At 36.2% G+C, this 20,674-nt stretch overlaps 1 protein-coding gene and 1 long non-coding RNA gene across 2 annotated transcripts in view; one reads left to right on the forward strand and one right to left on the reverse strand.

Moving 5' to 3' along the window:
* The window catches only part of LOC113115083 (glutamate receptor ionotropic, kainate 4-like), a 297,646-nt gene that overhangs the window by 7,527 nt on the left and 269,445 nt on the right, over positions 1-20,674 (reverse strand). Inside the window, exons 13-16 of the mRNA XM_026282354.1 lie at positions 16,185-16,388; positions 9,261-9,374; positions 1,969-2,078; positions 280-453 (exon numbers count right to left, since the gene is read on the reverse strand). Coding sequence (XP_026138139.1) covers positions 280-453; positions 1,969-2,078; positions 9,261-9,374; positions 16,185-16,388 — 602 coding nt within the window. The remainder of the gene's footprint in view (positions 1-279; positions 454-1,968; positions 2,079-9,260; positions 9,375-16,184; positions 16,389-20,674) is intronic.
* LOC113115084 (uncharacterized) lies at positions 2,015-3,380 on the forward strand. Its single transcript, XR_003293824.1, has 3 exons — positions 2,015-2,157; positions 2,268-2,342; positions 2,435-3,380. It is a non-coding gene; the product is annotated as an uncharacterized LOC113115084 (long non-coding RNA).

The raw sequence follows: 20,674 nt of genomic DNA on the forward strand, positions 1-20,674 counted from the left end.
TGATCTACTGGTTCAAAATGAACTTTTATGCAAGTGCTTCCGACAATGAAAGAGAAACCATGATTCTATACATTGCCTTTTTGACCTGGTTTCTGAAGACAAGAGCTATGACCAACAAATATGTACATTTCTGAGGCTTACATACAGGGCAATGAGGAAAAATCAATATAATTCCCTGACATTCTGTACATTCCTCAAAAATCGCATCATGGAGACCAAATGTGTTGGTGACCATCAATGCATAATGGAGACCAGAGGTTGTTTATTATGCATTCTTACCATACTCCACTGACACAGCGTGTGGACAGGGCTCTGGGGGCGATGGTGGAGCCTTGCTGCATGAAACCACCCACAGGAAACCAGAAACTGTTGCCCAGAGAATACTGGTTAATGAGCAGGCTGCAGCGCCCCTTCAGGCAGGGGTGAGGGTTGTACCATTCATAAGGTGTTAGCCTGTGTGCCAAGAGGAGTGTGAAAAAAAGAAGGGATAAAAAGTTGTAAACATAAATGAGCCAGGAACAATTTTAACAGTTGGCAAAGCATGAAGTCACCAGTGCTCCCTGTAGGCCATGTAACCTGGTTTTTGTTCCCTGAAGGGGCTGTGCAAGCTTTAGCCGTGACTGACAGGACACTAATAAAAATGCACTGCATTGCAGGACGCTGCTGAGTTACTCTTCAAGGTGTGCGACAACCTCGCATTACAGCTCTGTTGAAATGCCGAACACAAGCAATGCAGAAAAGAAACGCATGTCATATTTCAATAACAAATGTGTAAAAATATACACATTATAGAGAGGCAAACAAAGAAAAACACTCGCATATGCAAAGGCTCCAACTATGAATTCATATAAAATGTCTTGACAGGTTATGTTCAGTGTATAAAAACGCACAACGACCCCGTTGTCCTGCAGAATGCTGGGAAATCAGCAGGCTACTGTGAAAGAGTATAAAACATGACATTTCTTTTGTGATCCAATGCAAAGCTGGAATAAAAAAGTGAGTTTAAAATGAAATGTCTACGAATACACACATGCTGATCCTAGAACTGGATTCCAACCAACCAATCAGATTTCAGGGTCAAGTTTAAAGTCATGACTGTTTCACAGGACCAACATTTTGATCTTGCAACAACAACATTCTTAATAACAATCTTAACCTTTAAACTTCCCCCTTAAAATCAGAGCACATTAGTTCATGCAGTAGGAATGTTCCAAAATTCCTATCAACTCATCTTTGCACTCCGGTTTTAGTAGAGGGTTTAGTTTAGGGATATAGAGTCAGATTTACTAAACAGGGCAAATTTGCTTTAGAGTGCAATTCCATAAATGTGCACATTAAAGAACACAGATGCATAAATAATGGCACAAATGCGAGTATTTTGATGTGCGCAAACGTTAGGAAATAATGTAGGGTAATTAATTTTAATACTCTCTCTTCCCATAAATTTTGCATCTGAAAGGGAAACACAAGGCAAAAATATAGTGTCCACTCATTTTCAGCACCAATTCTTTAGTAAATCCTGACAGTACTATTTTAATGCAAAAACAGTTTGCGCTGACGCAAGTTGTTAGTAAATCTTGCCCATAATGTCTAAAGTTGTGTTAAAGCAAGAAAATCAATAAATACAATAAATGCCATTCGAAATCTATGACTTCTTTCATTCACAAAACATAACAGAAGTATACTGAATAATGAATTAAATTCTAGTCTGTTTCTGAAAAAAAAAAAAAAACTACTGTGTGATTTAAAAAGTTAAAAACTTTTCTTTTGCACTTATCGCACCTCTTTATCCATTTTGGAGCTTTCCACTTTCACTGTATGGCAGCAGAGTAAAAGCTCTTTAAGATGTTCTTCCGAAATGTCAGTAAAAATTTGACAAAAGTATTTTTTTTTAGCTGCACTACCACTTTAAGGATAGTGTGGGTGCTAAAAGATCCTGCAGGTGTCAGTGTGGAGCCGAGTATTTACCTCGCAACCAGAAAGAGCACGCAGCTCACCGCCAGGTACGCCAGCAACATGAAAAGCCAAACCCCAGGAGAGAACGGATCCAAAAAGGAGAAATACCCCGGTCTTCTTCCCTATAAAAACACACAGGCAACATCAAAACACCGAAACAAGCATCCCAAAGATCCTATAAGCCTAAAGCATTCAATTCCAGTAAGTAAACATTCAGGTTAAAGATGTTTAAAGGCTTTTACGGTTGATTGGCTTGATCCAAACAAAGTGCTTGATTTTCTGTCTCCTAACCATTTTGGCACACTCTGAAGATCCAATAACCGCTGGAACAGAACTCGGGAGCCGATTCTGTACACAATAGTCAAATCCAATTATGTCTCCTGGAGGTACTTTGACAATCAGTGGTCAGCAGCATCTTAACTTATCAGCGAGAAACTAAGTGTGAAAGCACCATGCCTAATCTATCTACACTCCACAGGTGTCTTACAGATGGTGGATCTAAACAGTCCCAGCGATGGATACACACACACACACACACACACACACACAAAAAATCATCTGTGCTGCTTTTTTTCCCCAAGACTACAAAAACCAGGTTTACTATAGTGCGGAAATGAGTAACGAATGAGCTCCACCAGGCTGGAAATTGATTAATGTTTCTGCAATCATCTCCATATTAGTTTAGCTGAATGGCATTGCTGTTGAGCTGGACACTAACAGCTGTAATTATAGCAATAAATAGAGGTAAGCCTGTCCATGGTAGATACACAAGAACTGATGGGCTCTCAACGGAAGGAAAAAAAGCCAGTTTAGGTGTGGTTTTATTGTTAGGCATGTTACTTTACACTTTCTTACAGAAGCCGCCGTCGAGGGATGGGAAAATTGGGCCGTGCCTGGAGCCTGTATGTGCCAGACTGAGCTCGTGTGAGATTTGAGGAGATAATTGTATCGTGACTTACAGCGAGAGGGACTTGCGGATGGTGCTCACAAGGGGGTACGGGTTGGGTTTGTGCAATCTGCTTCTAGCTGAAGCAACTTTCCTCGTTTACAGCCTCTTTGTAAATTCAATTTTAAGGTTTAAACAAATCACAATCAACATTGTACTAGACTGCAGAAACCTGCCGGAAAACGAATGTGAGAAACTAGTGCACGTCTGTTTCTGGGGTGAGCTACACAGGTTATACACGCAGTTTAACAGCCTTTCGAACATGTAACACCCTCAAGAGCGAATCTTCCCTTGATCATTTAACAAATGAGCACAGATAGATCCTCTCCCAGTCTGACTGAACAGCAGTGCAGTAGGGCAGTTCTTGCTTGACTTCTAGCATGTCCCCGTAGAGCACCGATGTGTCTCTGTGGTGTTATGTAATTTCTCATTTCTGGCTTAGTGGATTTGAAGTAAGAAATAAAGTTTCTCCAAGTGATATACTGAAAATGTAGTCTTTGAGAAGCGCTGCTGCTTTGGCTGTCGAAACAAAACCTGAAGCAGCTGCAGAAGCCTGTAGTCATTCTCTCACACCAGGGTTCCCAGTGTCTGGTTAACCAGGTCCTCATTAACATTTGCACTACACAGCGTATTAAATTACAGAGGAAACTGCAGAGCTGTCATTGCATGTGTGCTCTTACCATGTTTATCTGTTTTTACTGATTATAGCTTCAGTGTTTCTTGTAACAATGTTCAGCGCACTTGTATTCAGAGAGGAATATAATGTATTACATTACATATAATGTAGAAAGGTATTTATGGGAAGAGATTTTTACTTCTACTTTTTATAGTTGTCAGTTTATTAAAACAATGATTTATGCCTTGTTTAGTTAATGTAATTGATTTCGAGTTTGAATTTGAAAAAAAAAAAAAAAATTGAAGAGCATTCGCTTCCTGAATAATAAATAAAACCACTGATGGCTTTCTTATTAGTGGCGTGTTTCACTCATCGGTAAGGTTTCATACTTGTTAAGCTTTAATGAGAATTAAATTTCACTATTCAATGACTGCAAATTGATTTTTACTTCTGTGTAACATACAGGTTTGATTTATAAATGATTTAGTCATTTTGGGATTTTGAAAAAAAACAAAAAAACAATATTATTCAGCAAAGGTGCATTGTATTCATCAAACATAACAGTAAAGACCGTAACAGACATTTCTATTTTACATAAATGCTGTTCTTTTGAAATTTAGATTCATTAAATAATCCTGAATAAATAATGTTTTTTTATAAATATATAAAGCTGCGTAACTGTCTTTAATATTTATCATATTAATTTAAACATTTAAGCAGCAAATCAGCATATTAGAATGGTTTCTGAAGGATCATGTGACTCTGAACACTGAAGGAATGATGCTGTAAATTCAGTTTTGCCATCACAGAAATAATAAAAGAACAAATTATATTTAAAAATATATTGCACAAACATTTAACAATATTACAGTTTTTACTGTATTTTTCAGAAATAAATTCAGCCTTGGTAAGCATAAGAGAACGTCTTTCCAAAACATTCAAAAAGATCTTACAGACTCCAAAATGTTGAACACTACTGTACATTTGTAGATCAATCTTTAGACCTTGACTGTGTTATTACAAGATCTTATTTCTTCCCCTGAAGAACAAAATGTGCAATGATTTTTAAAGTCATGCTGGAGAACTTGATCTTCAGTACATGTTAAGTCAAGCATATGACGTCAATTAAAGCAAAATACATCTCTAAGAAACAATGACACAAAATAGTATGAAAGCTTATTTCTGCCTCAAAATAAACAGATCACTGTGAGATAACATCTAAAACAAGTCACATACTGAAGAAATAAAATTGCAACTGTGAGATATATAAAGCCAAATTGTGAGAAATAAAGACATACTGTCAGTTGTAAAGTTTCAGCTGTGGGATATAAAATCACATTGTGGGATATAGTCACATTATGAAATATGAAGTTACAAATTGCAAGATAAAATGTCAAAAATTATATTATGAGATGATAAAAATGAAAAAGAAAAAAAAGTTACATTTTATTATTTTTAAGATGGAAACAGGCTTCCATAAGATGGTGATTACACATACATTTAATAAAAATACATTAAGGGTTATGCAATGCCATTTATGCTGCGCCACCTGGGGAGCAGTTGGGGGTTCGATGCCTTGCTCAAGGGCACCTAAGTCGTGGTATTGCCGGCCCAAGATTCGAACCCACAACCCTAGGGTTAGGAGTCAAACTATTTAACCACTAGGCCACGACTTCCCCACAAAGTCCAGTTTCACTCAGAGATCACTGGTCATAATCCCTTTACTAGTCTCCACTGTGATTTGCTGTTCAGACTGATCTGTAGTGAAGCGTCTGCTACAGAGCAGTGATATACTGTCAGCGCATGTTTACCAGCCACTGTCAGATCGACTTGGGCTGAAAAGATTTGAAAACTTAATGTTCCATTGAATTCCACTCAAAGACGCTAACATTCACAATATTTCTTCTCCTGTCACTAAAAACCTCCAGATTTAAAAATTGTCCTTCTGTAGGCTCATTTTAAGCGGAACTTGAAAGTGTGTGGCCAGTGGGAACATGGTCTCGTCACAGCTGGAGTGTTTCAGAGGAAAAAAGTGCCCAGCTGCTCTTTTCCTTTCTCTGTACAATCCACACAGTCTCATAATGCTCTTTTGTGGCTGCTTTTAAATGTTCTCGCCAATGCTCCCTGTACGATCTTAATAACTTATTGCACTAATTAGTTATTTCATTCTCAGCCATACCTAGTCTCTATTATTCCTCCCTGCGTGCACCGCACAAGACGAAGGGAGACTAATTTTCATGCATTCTTGTTTATTCACACTCTGCAGACTACACTCATATATACAAACAAAAGAAAGTGGCAGATTCCATACGTTTATGTTTACCAGTGCGTCCAATTACACGCTGCAATGGAGATGCCACTGTACTCGCAAACATGTAATTAAAACAGAGCCGAAGGCCACATTTTATCCCATTTGCCATTGTTATTGATCAAGCGAAGGATTTCATTTAAAGTTTGAAATAAGCTATGGGGGTCCTTGTAGAAATCAAACCCTGCTGGATCAATAGTAAGTGGATTAAATCTAAACAAGTGCACGCACAAGAATCCAAATATCCAGAGCACCATGGCTGTGGGGTATAGATGAGTCAGAGGAGATTGTTCTGAGCAGGAGCAACCGAACTGAAGGCCGACCCCCATCTTTAGCACACTCAACCAAGTTTAGCCGGCTCATGTCTTATAGATCAAAATATCAATATCAAAATAGATAAGATGAGTGTATTGTGAATGTATATTTTCACTTCTGATTAATCATAAATTATTAATAGAAAATATACAGAAACTGAATTTTAAAATAAAAAATAATTAAATTGTAAAATATTCCAAAATGTAATGTTCATTTCTGATTAATTTTAAATCATTAACAGAAAAACTGTATATAGCAGAAAATAGAACACACACAATTTGAAAAAATACAAATGAAATAATAAAATATAAAATATTCAATTAAAAATTATGCTTTACTAATGATTTCCAAAATAAATACAATTAATGAATATTTGTATAAAATTCTGATTAAGTAATAATTTAAAATCGAAACACACACACACACACACACACACACACACACGCACACTCTCACACACATATTTAATTGATATTTCATGTATATATTGTATATATATTATTGATATTTCAGTTCTGATAAATTATTTATATGGAATGTGATGTGCACAAATGCAAAACTAGTTTAATATTACATCTGGAAAATCAATGTGAAACATCAGAAACACCGGCAAAAGCTAATTAATATTCATGAGCTTAGCCTTCTTCATGTAGTGACATCACAAGCTGATATTTTCAGCCACTCCAGCTTTATTCTGGAACAGACAAGAGCAGAAAGGACCATGGAGAGACAGATCGAGAGAGAGAGACAGAGAAAGAGAGAGAGAGCTCAAGGCTTTCCAGACTGAGAACAGCTCTACACTGTACAACAGCCTTTTATCCTCTTTACCTGTGTGAACTCATTTAACACTCCTCTTATGTCTTCTGTCACTGTTCTCTCTGTCTGCCAGTCTCCGAATCACTCGCTGTGTCTGCCTCCGTGCCTTTCTCAATCAACTTTCACTTCTTTTTCTTACTTTCTCAGCCACCTCTCTAGGGCAGTCACAGCCTAATGTTTAAAGGTGAATGTAGTTTCACCAATGGTTTGAAAGCTCCACAATGTTTGGAGTTTTCAGTAAAAATCAACCTATAAATTCATTATTTATGGCTGGAAACAAAAGCATTTTAACACTGAAAATAATTTGAACTTCACTAAGATCTGAGCTCAATGTGAGGCACAATGCAATTTACTCCAACTCCTTTTGTTGGTTCTGGAACAATTTTCCTATTTAGCATTTATTGTCTATAGCCAGTAGTATTGAAATTGTTCATAGAAAAAAATCTGAATTATTTGATCATGTGAATCTTGTTACACAGGTTTACACTGCAGTGTCTAAAAACCACCTTGTTACATCTGAAAATATGATTAAGTGCTAAAAAGTGCTTGTTCTGAAGCAAGTTTAGCATGAAAAAGCACTGAGACTATTGTGTGGACACAGTAGCATGGCTATTTTAGCACATGACAAACTACAATGTGAGTACAAAAATATATGAATTAATAGTAATTGGTAAAAATGCTATGATGATCTGGACAACAAATGGCTGATATTAAAATTCTACAATATTTAGTCTGAATAAGTAAAAAATAAAACACAAAAATGCAAACAATTTTTTTTTTTTTTAATTCTAAATGCTCAAAGTCAATTAAGGCATCACAACATTAGAATCCAGTGTTTAAAAAAACAAACAAAAAAACACACATTGATTTTGAGATTTGCTAATCCTGCATTTAACAGTGTTATTAAATAACTAATATTTATTTACAATAAGTGAGTTATAGATGAATGCGAATATAATACATGTAAACAAAAAAAATATATACAAATAAATATTCAATATCGACCAATACTGAAAATAATAAAAAGAAGAGAAAAAAAATATAATACAGAAAATGATGATAACGTTTGCTGTGTCCCAATTCGCATACATAAAATTTGTCATACATCAGACATCTGTCTTAAATAGCATTCGAAAATAGAATTATATATGTCCTAAATCATAGTATGTTGAAAAGAGAACGCCAAATATTCCCGGACAGTCTACTACTTCTAGTTAACTTTACAATGCAGTTTGATGCACGCTCTAACGGCTAATATTGCTCACAACACACTGCACATTAGACAAGGATTTGATTAGAACTACAAACATGCATAAAAAGTGTTAAAAAACTACAAACATTCCAGACATGCAAGACCTAACCACGTAACTAAGCAACAGAGCGTCCTGTTAAAGACACAATAGTGACAAGGAAGTATGTCCCAAAGCTTGCCTATTATTCTGCTACATATTCAAAAGTATATACTTTTCCTTTACAAAGAGAGTGCATACGTTAAGGGCACAATTTGTCAAAAAAGCCCAATACTCCCTATACAATCAGTTATATCCTAAACATTTTGTGAACTTTTTGTCTCAGTCGATGGGGTGACTCAATGTCTATAGCGGTTAGAGCCTACTTGAGTTGAGAGAAATGTATGCATTTGCATGCCGTAGTTCAAAAACCTGCAACAGAAGTGCTCTTTCTTTCTCAGTTAACAGCACACCTGGTGTTATTGTTTCCCCCAACTGTTTTCAACCAATGAAGACGCACACAGAAGCATCTATCAGCAGCATGAACAGAGCAGGGGGGCTAATGATGTGTTTGTGTAAGCGAGTGAGTGTGTGTGCGTGTGTGTTTGTGTAAATGCCCTACCGGGACACCACATTAATGTTTGCACACGCTGCACCGAGCGGCTTCATCCGGCATTTAGCCAACAGAGAGATCAGCATGTCACCTTGGGTTTGGGGAGGGGCTTTGATTAATGGTGCACAGGCCTTTAACAGTAAAAGAGCTATTGGATTTTCAGTGTTGCTGTGTGCAAGAGCTCGGGGTGTTATTGGTGTGAATTAGATACAAGCCACAATAAGGAGAATCTGAAATTGGGAACGAAAGCACTACATTTATCAGCTTAGCGCACCATCTGCTATGGCAAGGGTGATGCTCAGAGCTCTCTGCCCCAAAGAGTTTCTCTATTTATTTCCCACACGCTCTCTCTCTGGCCATTAGAGACTGCCGATTGTTGAGGATTGTTGATCTTTAATGCTACGAGGTCAGGTATGGTTCGGTTTCAGGCTGCAGTGGATGGAGGAGATGAAGGAACTTACTATGTGCACTCGGTACATGATGCTGATCCCCAGAGTCATGAAGGGTTTGGAGAAATCAATGACCTTCTCCCTCTCAGCCGTGATGGTCAGGGCAGCCACAGCCAAGTCAGCCTTCTGAAACATATGGAAAATAACAGCAGCCATTAATGCGGGGCTGGATAAAAAGGAGCAAAAAATGAAGCTCAAACCAGGTAAGGTGGTACGTATGTGGTTTCTTGCTGGTTCAAGAAAGGGGGTATCTGGCCCCTATGAGAATAATTTACAATTGAATTTTAAACTTCAATATAAAAGAGGGTGTTATTGTTAACTAAAAGTAAAACAAATAGTTAAATAGTTTTAGTCAATAAAAATAAAGCTTAAAATAAAATAAAGTATTAAAAATGAACCTTTAAAAAGTTAAATAAGTTGAAGTATAAAAAATACTAAAAATAAGGAAAATATATTTTAATATATAAAAATATTAAACCAACTGATAATAATAATAAAATATTTACTATATTATAATAATATATCATATAAAAACTGATCAATATATCAAAAAATTATACATACATTATATATATATATATATATATATATATATATATATATATATATATATATATATATATATATATATATATATATATTAAAATAGAATAAAACCAAAATAAAATATAATATAAATATTAATAAATATTTTAATAGTATATAAATTGTATTAAAACAATGATCAATTGGAATTATAAAATATATAGTAATAGAAATGATATCAATTAATATTAGATAAAAAAAGTAACACTGAAATAAAAATTACATCTAAAATAAAGTACAAATATGTAAAAGTAAAAAAATAGTAATGATGTAAGCACAAAACAAAAACACTAAAACGTAAACTAAAATATAAATGCAAACTTAAATTAAAACAAATCCCAAAAAACATCAAAACACCAATTCAAAATATTAATAAATAATATTATATAAATTACGCATAAATAACACTGATTATCAAGTACAATTATTAAATACATTTTTTATCATTAAAGAAGTAGGTGTTTGTCTCGTCTCACCAAAAGCACAAATCCCCCTCAAAATCATGACAGCACTGTAGTCCATCTAAGTTAAGCTGATTAGAGCATGTAAACCATCTCAAACCAGCAACAAACCAGCTTAACCACCTTAAGCTACCATGACCTGTCTTTTTACACCTGGAAACAACTGCTGCAGTCCAAATATCTTGTATTTTGGTGAATTGTGAAGGGCAAAGCTGAGTTGCCGTGTGTGTGTGTGTGACACGAACACAGAAAATGTCATGACAAATCACTTGACACAGCATCCAGTGCTGCCGGGCACAATGCTGTGGCCGGATCCCACTAATCAAACAACACCGAAAAGTGCATCTGCAAGGGATTTTACAGTCCCGCGGGACACACTCTTACCCTCCACTGCTCTTTGTCCTCTCCAGGAGGAATGATGGGATATTGGAGCCGTGTTGTAAATGAGAGAGAATCTCCGGACAGCAGATAGCGGTTACAATGTGATGTTTTAGCCTCAAGCCTGAACCCTTGAAAGCGACAGGAGAGGCTTGTTAACTCAGAGAGCCGAATTAGGAACGTTAGACACGTGTTTCAAGATCCAAGAAGTATCACTGAGGTACTATTATAGTATATTTTAAATACGTTTTTTCCCCCTAGATTTTATTTTAATTTTTAAACAGCTTTGTCCAGACAACATAAAGTTTGTCTTAAACCTTTTCTATGTAACACTCCTAGAATAATTTATTATATTTTATTAAAGTTTATTTGGTAATACTTTATTTTAAGGACCTATTCTCGCTAACTAGTTGCTTATTAGCATGCATATTACTAGCATATAGGCTGTTTATTAGTATTTATAATCCACATTTTAATGATTTGTTCTGCATGACCATATTTTAGAGCTCTTAATCTGACCCCATACATAAAACTTAACAACTCCCTTACTAACTCTTTAAGGGGTCATATGGTGCTGCTAAAAGGAACTTTATTTGGTGTATTTGGTGTAATGAAATGGGTTTATGTGGTTTTAGGTTAACAAAAAAAACATTATTTTCCTCATACTGTACATTATTGTTTCTCCTCTATGCGCTGCCTTCTGAAACGCTTTGATTTCTACAAGGCTCACTGGTCTGAAAAGCAAGGTGTGCTCTGATTGGCCAGCTATCCAGTGTGTTGTGATTGATTTCTTCTGGAGCATCAGTGAATGTTTGAACCTTCTGTAATAGTTGCATATGAGACCCTCATTTGTCCTCAGTGTGAAAAGATGGATCTCAAAATCATACAGTCATTGCTGAAAAGGGTTCAAATACACAAAATGCTGGAAAACCAAAGAATTTGTGGGACCTGAAGGATTTTTCTGAAGAACAGCAGGCAGGTTCATAGTTCAGGACCAACAAGGTACTCGTGAACAATTATGACTAAATGAAAAAACATAGCTGTGCATCATTCAGGTAACAACATTAAAAACCAAGTGTATGCAAACTTTTGAACGGGTTTATTTTTATAAATTCAACTTTTATTTTCTCTTGTGGACTATATGTAAACATCTTTTATGTGAACTATCTTATCTGGGTCAGTATTTAATAAAAAACAACATGCATTTTGTATGATGCCTCTTATTTTGGTAAAATAATGAACATTTTGCAGATTCTGCAAGGTGTACTGTATGTAAACCTTTGACTTCCACTGTATGTGTTCCCTATTGTAAAGTGTTACCATCTATTTTAAAGAAACTATGTTTTCTATGGTTTTAGTTTATGGTAATAACCCTGCAACCATCTGCTCACCTGATTATAAAGCTAGTTATGTCATTATCTCGCCATGTACAGTACTTCACCAGAACAAAAGCGACTGTGGCGCGGTAAGATGAACTCTTGCACGTTCCCTGAAGATTCCTTCCCCAATAACAGCTTGCAGATGCACTAATCTTCAAGTGCTCTCCATAGTTCAGCTGTGGCCCACAGCTCTTCTCCAACTCATGCACACTTCACTTCACACAACAAAACATCACGCTGACACACAAACAAGGAAATTATGCGGTCCCCGCTGAACAGAAATCCCTCAAACAGATGTCGTCCATAACAGAACAAGGACAATAACTGCCGCTCAAATATTTGACATCTCGTTACGTATTAATATTGACGGCTGGACTGCACAGAGAGAGAAATTATGAAACGGAGACTAATAAATAATGAATAATGCAGTATGATATTCGTCCTGTGCTCCATCCTCCCCCTCAGCTATGACTCAATCAAAAAAAAAAAGTAAAAAACGTAAAAAAACAGTGAAGAAGGCAATGTCAACTCTATCACTACTGAATAATACATTGATGCAAGTTCCCAGTGTGGCATTTCAAATTCCCTCTGAGGCTTATTCTTCATCTGATGCTATAGAAAACCCTGACAGCTCGGTACTATTGCAGTGTACTATCACACTGTCTTTAGTTGTACAAGAGTTTCCAGAACATTAAAGCATGACCAGGACAGTCACTGTGGGATTAGGAGTCCATATTTTAGGGCAAAAGTGAGCCACTTGTGTTCAGATTCTCATTTCCCAATAAATTATGATATTAATAGCAGAAATGTTTATGTGAGGTTTTGTATTTGTTGTCTCATTTATCACCTCATAACCATCAAAATACATTAATTAAATATAAATTTCAACATTGATTGGTCCATTAATATCTTAAGATAATTTTTTTCTGGCTTTAGAATGCATTTAGCATGTAAACAGATACACTGACTAAACAAGCATACAGAATGTGTGTTATTATAAATAATTAAAACAAACCATTTTGCACAGAATTTTGTGTATTCAGATTTAATATTATATTATATTATATATTTTTCTTCTAATTCTTTATCCTATAATCTTATAATGATATTCCACAATAACAACATAATAACTGAAAAATGTATTATAGATGTATAAATGTATATGCATGTGTAAAATTAAAATAATGGCTGTACTTATATGTACAAAAGGGTGTATATAAATTTATTAATCATATTAAATGTCCAACTCTTAACATAATTTAATAAGGAAAATAAGACGTTACATTACAAATGTAATTTAGAAATACCTAAAAAAGTAATAGTGAGGCACTATGAATGGTTTATAAATCCATACTGTCCAAAAATTAGAAGCTTTTCAAGAGACGTTTTCCTGTGGTTTTCTGCCAAAATAAAATCTTTATAGTTTAATGTTTTCAAACACACACACACACACACACACACACACACACACACACACACACACACACACACACACACACACACACACACACACACACACACACACACACACACACACACACACACACACGCACAAAAACAAAATTGTATTGAAATTTAACTATTGTTGTGTTAATAATAATGACAATAATAATCAAAACAATAATTATATGTGTTTTACCAATGTGTTCTACCTTTTTTTATGAAACAATGCACATACAGTTTTATGGCCAGTAAAAAAAAATAGCTGTTAAATTTTCTCAAGTCAAGTCTCAAGTGGCAAAATGTTTGCTTGTGCTTCATTCAGTTTTCTTTTACAAATAATCACAACTGCGGAAATATTTGTAGCCTTTGTTAATATGCAAATCTATTCCCATGTTTTTCTGTAATAAATAACAGGATAAAGGTCCCTCATGAAATCCTGTAGGCACAGAGAGACTGTCAGGACGAGGTTTGCCCCTCATCACCCTCTGCTGTCTACAGACACTATAGCGTGTAGGACGCAATTAGACTCATTGGCCACTCTCAAGGTCAGCTGTATAGAGCATAGTTTGAGGGAACAAATTGAGACAATAATAAGATTAGGCACTCCTTTCTTTATTTCACTAATGGCTTTGCCCTCCATTAGCTTGTGGAATTAAGACCGATAACTTCTCAAAGCCTCACTGTTTTTGTATGCGAGAACGTAGGCTATAGAGAAATGTTCTGGTTTATGACCCTTTCCCCTGGAAATATATGAATATCGCCGTGGCCTTTTTGTTCAATTCTGAAAATTTACTTTGCTCCCTGCAGTGCCTGCCAAAAATAAATCAGCAGACGACTAAATAAAAAACATTTCCGCTGAAAAGGCCAAGTGCTTGTAACTAAACAGTATTTGTGGCATGCAATATTTCCATCTCATCAACGTGATGTTAGTGGCTGTCAGAATGGGACTAATACTATTCATGCTTCACTGAGTCTTTTTAAACACATCTGTGTGTGTCTGTTATTGGATCAGATGGGATAATTCAAATTCATTAGGACGAGGGACTTGTAACTGGGTTGAAGGCATAAACATGAATATTGTTGGTTAAACTGCATCACCTGTGTGGAAGCAAGTAAAACAACTTTTAGTCTGGCTTTAAGGCTTCCTTCCTTTAATGAATTATTGAAATCAGCATTCGAGAATGAATAATTCTAGGCTAAAACAAGAGGAAGCAGACTGTTTCATGCAATGTATTCAGAACAGCAGAAGTTGTGTGCTTTGAATGAAACTCGTTCTACATGGCTGTTCTAGATGCCAGAATAACCAGGGGTTAAATTGGGATTTTGGAGGAGTGGAACCATAAAATCTGCCATTGGTTCTGTTTCCTCAGGTAAGATACCACAAGCTACTAGACAAACAAACTGCCAATAATGTTTTATCCCCCTTCCTCAAGCCATTCTACTGACTGAAACAACTTTTTATGAGTACTATACAGTGCTTGATTAGAAATGACAGTACATCACTTAACGCTTGGGTTTTATCTTATTTATGAAAATATAAAGTATAATACAGTTTAAAAGTTTGTCAGTAATATTCTTAAAAAAGAAAAGAAGAAGAAATTAATACTTTTATTCAACCATGGTACATTAAATTGATCAAAGTGGCAGTATAGACATTTATGATACACAAAATGATTTAAAATATAAGCTGTTCTTTTGAACTTTAAAAATAATAAAAATAAATAAAAATAAATAATCCTTATAAAATACTCATTAAAAAGTAAAGTTTTTTTTTACGTTGATAATATAAAAAATGGTTCATGAGCACCAAATAGAGGAATGATTTCTGAAGTAAATTAAGCTGCTTTGCCATCACATAAATAGTTTGCATTTTATTATTTATTTAAAATTGTATTTGTAACACTTTAATTATAGGGACACATTTTTTGCATTAGCAACTAGTTGCATATTAGCATGCATATTAGTAGCATATTGGCTGTTTATTAGTGCTCATAAAGCACATATTATGCATGACCATATTCTACATAATCTTACCCAATACCTAAATTTAACATCTACCTTACTAACTATAAATAAGCCGTAATTAGCAGTTTATTGAGGCAAAAGTCATAGTTAATAGTTAGTTAATAGTGAGAACTGTACCGTAAAAAAATTGCGGCCATTATATTTACCATGTTTTTTCATTGAATAAAAGCAGTCTAGTTGAGCAAAAGAGACTTTTTCCTGTATCATTTGAATGGTACTGTGAGTATTTTAAATTACATTTCACATTGCTAAAGCTAGAAATTCTCAGCTTAAAACTTTTATAGCTTTTTTAATTTAGCCGACGATTAGTGAGCTAAAAAATTTAACCTAATATAGGTTTTCAAGTTAACTACCACATATTATTGCATGCACACATTTTAAATTACATTTCACATCAAATTAAACAATTCTCTTAACTTGCCTTTTAAATAACATTGCTTTAGGCCTATATTCCAGAAGCTGAAAATGGCCACACTGAACACTTTCCTTACTTTCTATCTTCAGTTGGCAAGCTAACAGCTTAACAACTAGCTAATGTATCAACATTTCACAATACCAATAATCATCAGGCAGCAAAGAAAGGGGAAAAAATACATGACATTGCAGTGGCGTTCTGTCCCAATTTAACCCCTGCTTAAACCATATTCTCTTGTGATGTCACTCACCCTGCTGATGAGCTCTCCCACCATGCCTGTCCATGTGCCATTGGTGCCCGACACGCCATACACACCGTCCCCAACTAGTCGAATGCGGTACTTGAACTTCAGGATATCTGCCAACTCCTTTAACATGTCCACGCAGAAACCTTCGTAGCGCTCGTTCCCTTCAAGTTCCTGGTGATTGGCTCTCAGCATTACATATGGATTCTCCTGTAAAGATATCATTGGTGTTATCGTCAGCACTCACACATCTTAACACACTCTGGGAGCACTTCTGTATCAATCAACACTCACACGTTTGAGTTGGCGGGTTACACTAGCTATGTTTCCAATTTCCATCCAAACTTGTAAATTTAATGTGCGGAAATTGGAAAATCATTTCCATCCCATATGTTCAAGAGAACAAAATCGAATGAACATCGAATCATGGAAGTTGATGCAACTGGGGAAGACACAGTAGCTTTTTTCCTACTTGCACTTCAGAGTGCGCAGACGAAATGCAATAACAAACGCTGTCATGTTATCTTGCATTTGGAGGGAGATGCTTCATGTTTGGGAACGCAATTGAGTGAGACAGCTCTGAGATGTAATTATACCAAACTATTTTGATGACAGACTTCGGCTCAGGCTTTTCAGAATGACTAAACCAACATATGAGATGTTACACAATGAGACTGGTCCACTGGTTAGTTTTTTACGTATAAAGAAATGTATTCTGTATGTGTGCTTCCATTGTAGTTTATGCACATGTCTTTTGTTTTTGATAAAAATAATGATCTGCCTCAGTTGAACACATATTTAATACGCATTTGATGATTTTACGCACTTCTTGACATTTCCATCCAGAAGTTTTTAACGAAATATTTTAACGCATTATAATTTTGCATAAAAACACGCGGATGTAAGCATAGCAGAAGTTTGGACACATAAGGCTCTGTGACTAATGTGAGCCCACCAAAAACCAAGTTCCTAATTTACGGTTTGTTTTGTCATGCTGCCCAGAGACCGAACAGATTTATTAGGCAATCTGTGGTCAAAACAAAGGCTTCGAAAACATTTCATTCCGCCATGTTTCAATAAAAACTGGCTGTGCCCACCGTTATACATGTAACTGTCATTTTCAAACACTTTGCATAAATTGAACAGAACATTGCCACCTTGGACATAAACAGAAACTACAGAATGAAACCAGCCACATAAAAGCTTTTCAAAATCACTTTTTGTTATAACTGAAAAAAAAAAAATCACTTTGTCTGATGTTTTGCGGTAAGACACACACTAAAATGAGTCTGTTGTACTTAAGATTTGTTTAGCGCAGACTGGTTGACTGGAGATAGTGTTTTTTTTTTCACCAGAAAATCTGACTCGCTCCACTCCGATGCTTTAAGTGGCAATCTGAAGAGCCGAGGAGACTTTTTAGTCTTTCTCATTGCCATGGCAACACTCTCTTCTTCTTTTTTTCTACCTGCTTGTCTGGTCCTGCTTCCCTGATTTTTGATGTGCCCAGTGGCCACGCTCCAGCTGGCCTGAGTATAGCAGCAGCTGGGTATTGCGGCCTGTCACACGGGGGGAACGCCAATGGACATATTCTGACACTTCAAATAAACCTGAACCCTATTAATACGAGCCACTCATATGCATCCAAATAAAACAGTAATTGTCCTTTCACCTCATTTGTACGTCCATAAAAGCCACACAATGTATTTGCAGGTGGATGTGTGCACCTTGGACCTGTGGGAGCAAACATCGAAATCCCATATTGCCATGGCACAAAGAGGAGCCGCTTTGGCCTAGAGTCTAACACTCTTTAAATGCAAATCCGTCCATTTTGTTCATTAACTCATTGAATCATCCACGCATGTTACCGTCATGCCCCGTACTGACACCGCTGCGGTGGTTATGCAGAGAAGCACAATATAAATGCAAATTTTCATCGCTTACAGCCTGCTGGAGGCACTCAAGTATTGCAGCCGGACACTTTCTCTCAAACTAGGCTTATTAAAGATTAGAATTTCATGGACCAGTTGCATATTAGACAGACAGCTTCAAAGAATGGAGGAAAGCTAATAAACAAACCTTCTGGATTCAATTAATAGGTCTACGCACTGGGTGAGAGAAGTCATAGATGGCTTCAGGCCATTACGTGGTGCCTATAATGGTCAGCTAGCTTCTGGTCTGATTGATGATTAAGCCAAAGAAAAGGGAATGATTACACATTCATACTTAATAATCCATTATAAGCAGAATCTATGAAAAGACAGGGGAAGGGAAGTTGAGGAAGAGGAGGGAAGTAAATTCCCTTACAGGAATTAACCATGGTTTTACTAACAAAAAAACTAGAACGAAAAACATGGTTTTGATATACTAAGTTAAACTGTGGTTATACAAATGGTAATACTCAAAAAAAAACAAAAAAAAACATGGTTACTACACTTTGGCTATAATAAAACCCTGGTTAATTTTCTTAAGGGCTTAATAAAGGGCTTTCAAATCGCTCTCGTGATACTTTGGTGCCATACAATGATCGGTGCTCATTTTCAAGTCAAACGAATGAACAAACCAACACATGTGCATATGACAATAAACGCTTTGAATTTTTAATTTAATTTGCATCACTTTGATCGTTCTCACCTTCTCATGCGCAGTGTGCCACGATTGGTCAATACCTGCATATTATTGGTCAAACTACTTTGGATGTTTTAGGCAATATAAAAATCCTTACCAGGACATGTCCCGTATAAATGGCACATATGCCCCCCTCCCCCCTATTTTTAGATTACATTTCAGATAGAAGCTAAAAAAATAAAATAAAATAAGCAAATAAAACATCTCTGGTTTCATCGTTTTCAGGTAATCTTTGGTTAGCAAGCTAACGTCTTAACCTTTGAAATGACATATCACATAATGTTCCAGAAACTAGAGAATCCACTAAATAAAACAACTCCTTTTCTCAGCTAGCCTCTAGTTTGATTGATGATCGAGTGACAGAAAATGGAGTGACCATATATTTACATATAATAATCCATTATTAGCCAAGCCTATGAAAAGAGGGAGGAAGCAATTGAGGAAGAGGACTGAGGTTAACTGTGAACACACAGGACCGGTCCTGGCGTATCGCCATCAATCTCAGGAATGGAGCTCGGGCATCAATCAAATGAGTGAGTGCTGTTATCAGGCCAAGCAATCCTCTCTTCCGAGCTTGAATGCTTCCATAAAATCTGCGGGTCACATCAGAGAAAGAAACTTTCCGTTTAATAGTGCAGACAGTGAGATTAAGGGCACTTTGAGTGTCACGTCTGCCAAATGCAACATTCCTCACCAGTCTGGGATCTGCCGCAGATTTGATTCTATTTGTTTTCCTGGAAGGCTGTCAGCTGATGAAATCCATTTTACAAATATAGCATGGCGGCAGTCTGGTTTGGTGCGTTTGAAAAACAAACACATTAAAGTCAATCTTACTTCAAATCAAATCTCAGAGCTTTTTGTTCAGAAGGTGAAGAAAAATTGGATTTGTGTGTTAGCATTTCTCAGATGTCTCAAAAAAACCTGAGTGAGTTTGGTAACTCACTGGTCCGCTGCTTCCTCTTTATTCATGCTTCCCTTGATTTTTTTATGGCTTACAGGGGGTGAATGGCACTGAAGATAGTCCAGACAGAACCAGCTCTGCCTGATAGTGGTCTGGGAGACAGAAATTGGTCACAGAGGCGGCACATTACATGAAGATAGTGCCTCACATTTTATATTTATGAACATTTCCAATTGCTCTGCGAATAAAGGCTATCTGCCTCTTTTTGAACACTATGAAAGTGGCCTGTCTACTGAAGATGGCGAGCGGGTTTCATCAAGAAATTGTTTCTGCAATCGTACTTCTTCATGTTTTCAGAAAGAGAACTTTATCGCCATCATTGATTGCCGTGAGCGTGAAGTCAGTGAGGACTTTCTTTTGAGACGATGCAGTAATACAGTATCCATTCCAGGTCACATTATTGTCTTCTGCTATTGCACCCATACAGATTAATAATACTTTGCCTTTTCTTTTTTTAAGATGGTTTTTCAGAGACAATTATATCTGGTAAAGGCTTACACGACTCTTCTCAGTCATTCAATACATGATGTGTTGTTTTGAAAAACACTGCAGATAGCATCCAAGAAAGGAGATTTTAGCAAGTGAACGGAAATTGAACCCAGTTTCACAGGCAAAACAATATGTATTAGAGCTTAAAAAGAAAAAAGGTCTTGACAATGGCTTTATCTGAGAAAACAAGCAGTTGTTGAAGGGAAAGCGTATCAAACCGAATCAAATGACAGCACAGAAAGGTTGAAAAAGTATTAAACACAAATAAAACAACAGCGTCTTGTATTTGCACACGCTGTCTGTGTTGTTTTAGTATTTGAATCACTAAGGGAATTATGCAAATCAGGCATTAACTCTGTCAAACAGAGTAAACCCAAAAGCTCATACAGTGCCTGGTTGAGTTGGATGGCGGGAGGTTTGT

The sequence above is a fragment of the Carassius auratus genome, chromosome 15 (genome assembly GCF_003368295.1).
Source record: "Carassius auratus strain Wakin chromosome 15, ASM336829v1, whole genome shotgun sequence".
Lineage (NCBI taxonomy): Eukaryota > Metazoa > Chordata > Actinopteri > Cypriniformes > Cyprinidae > Carassius > Carassius auratus.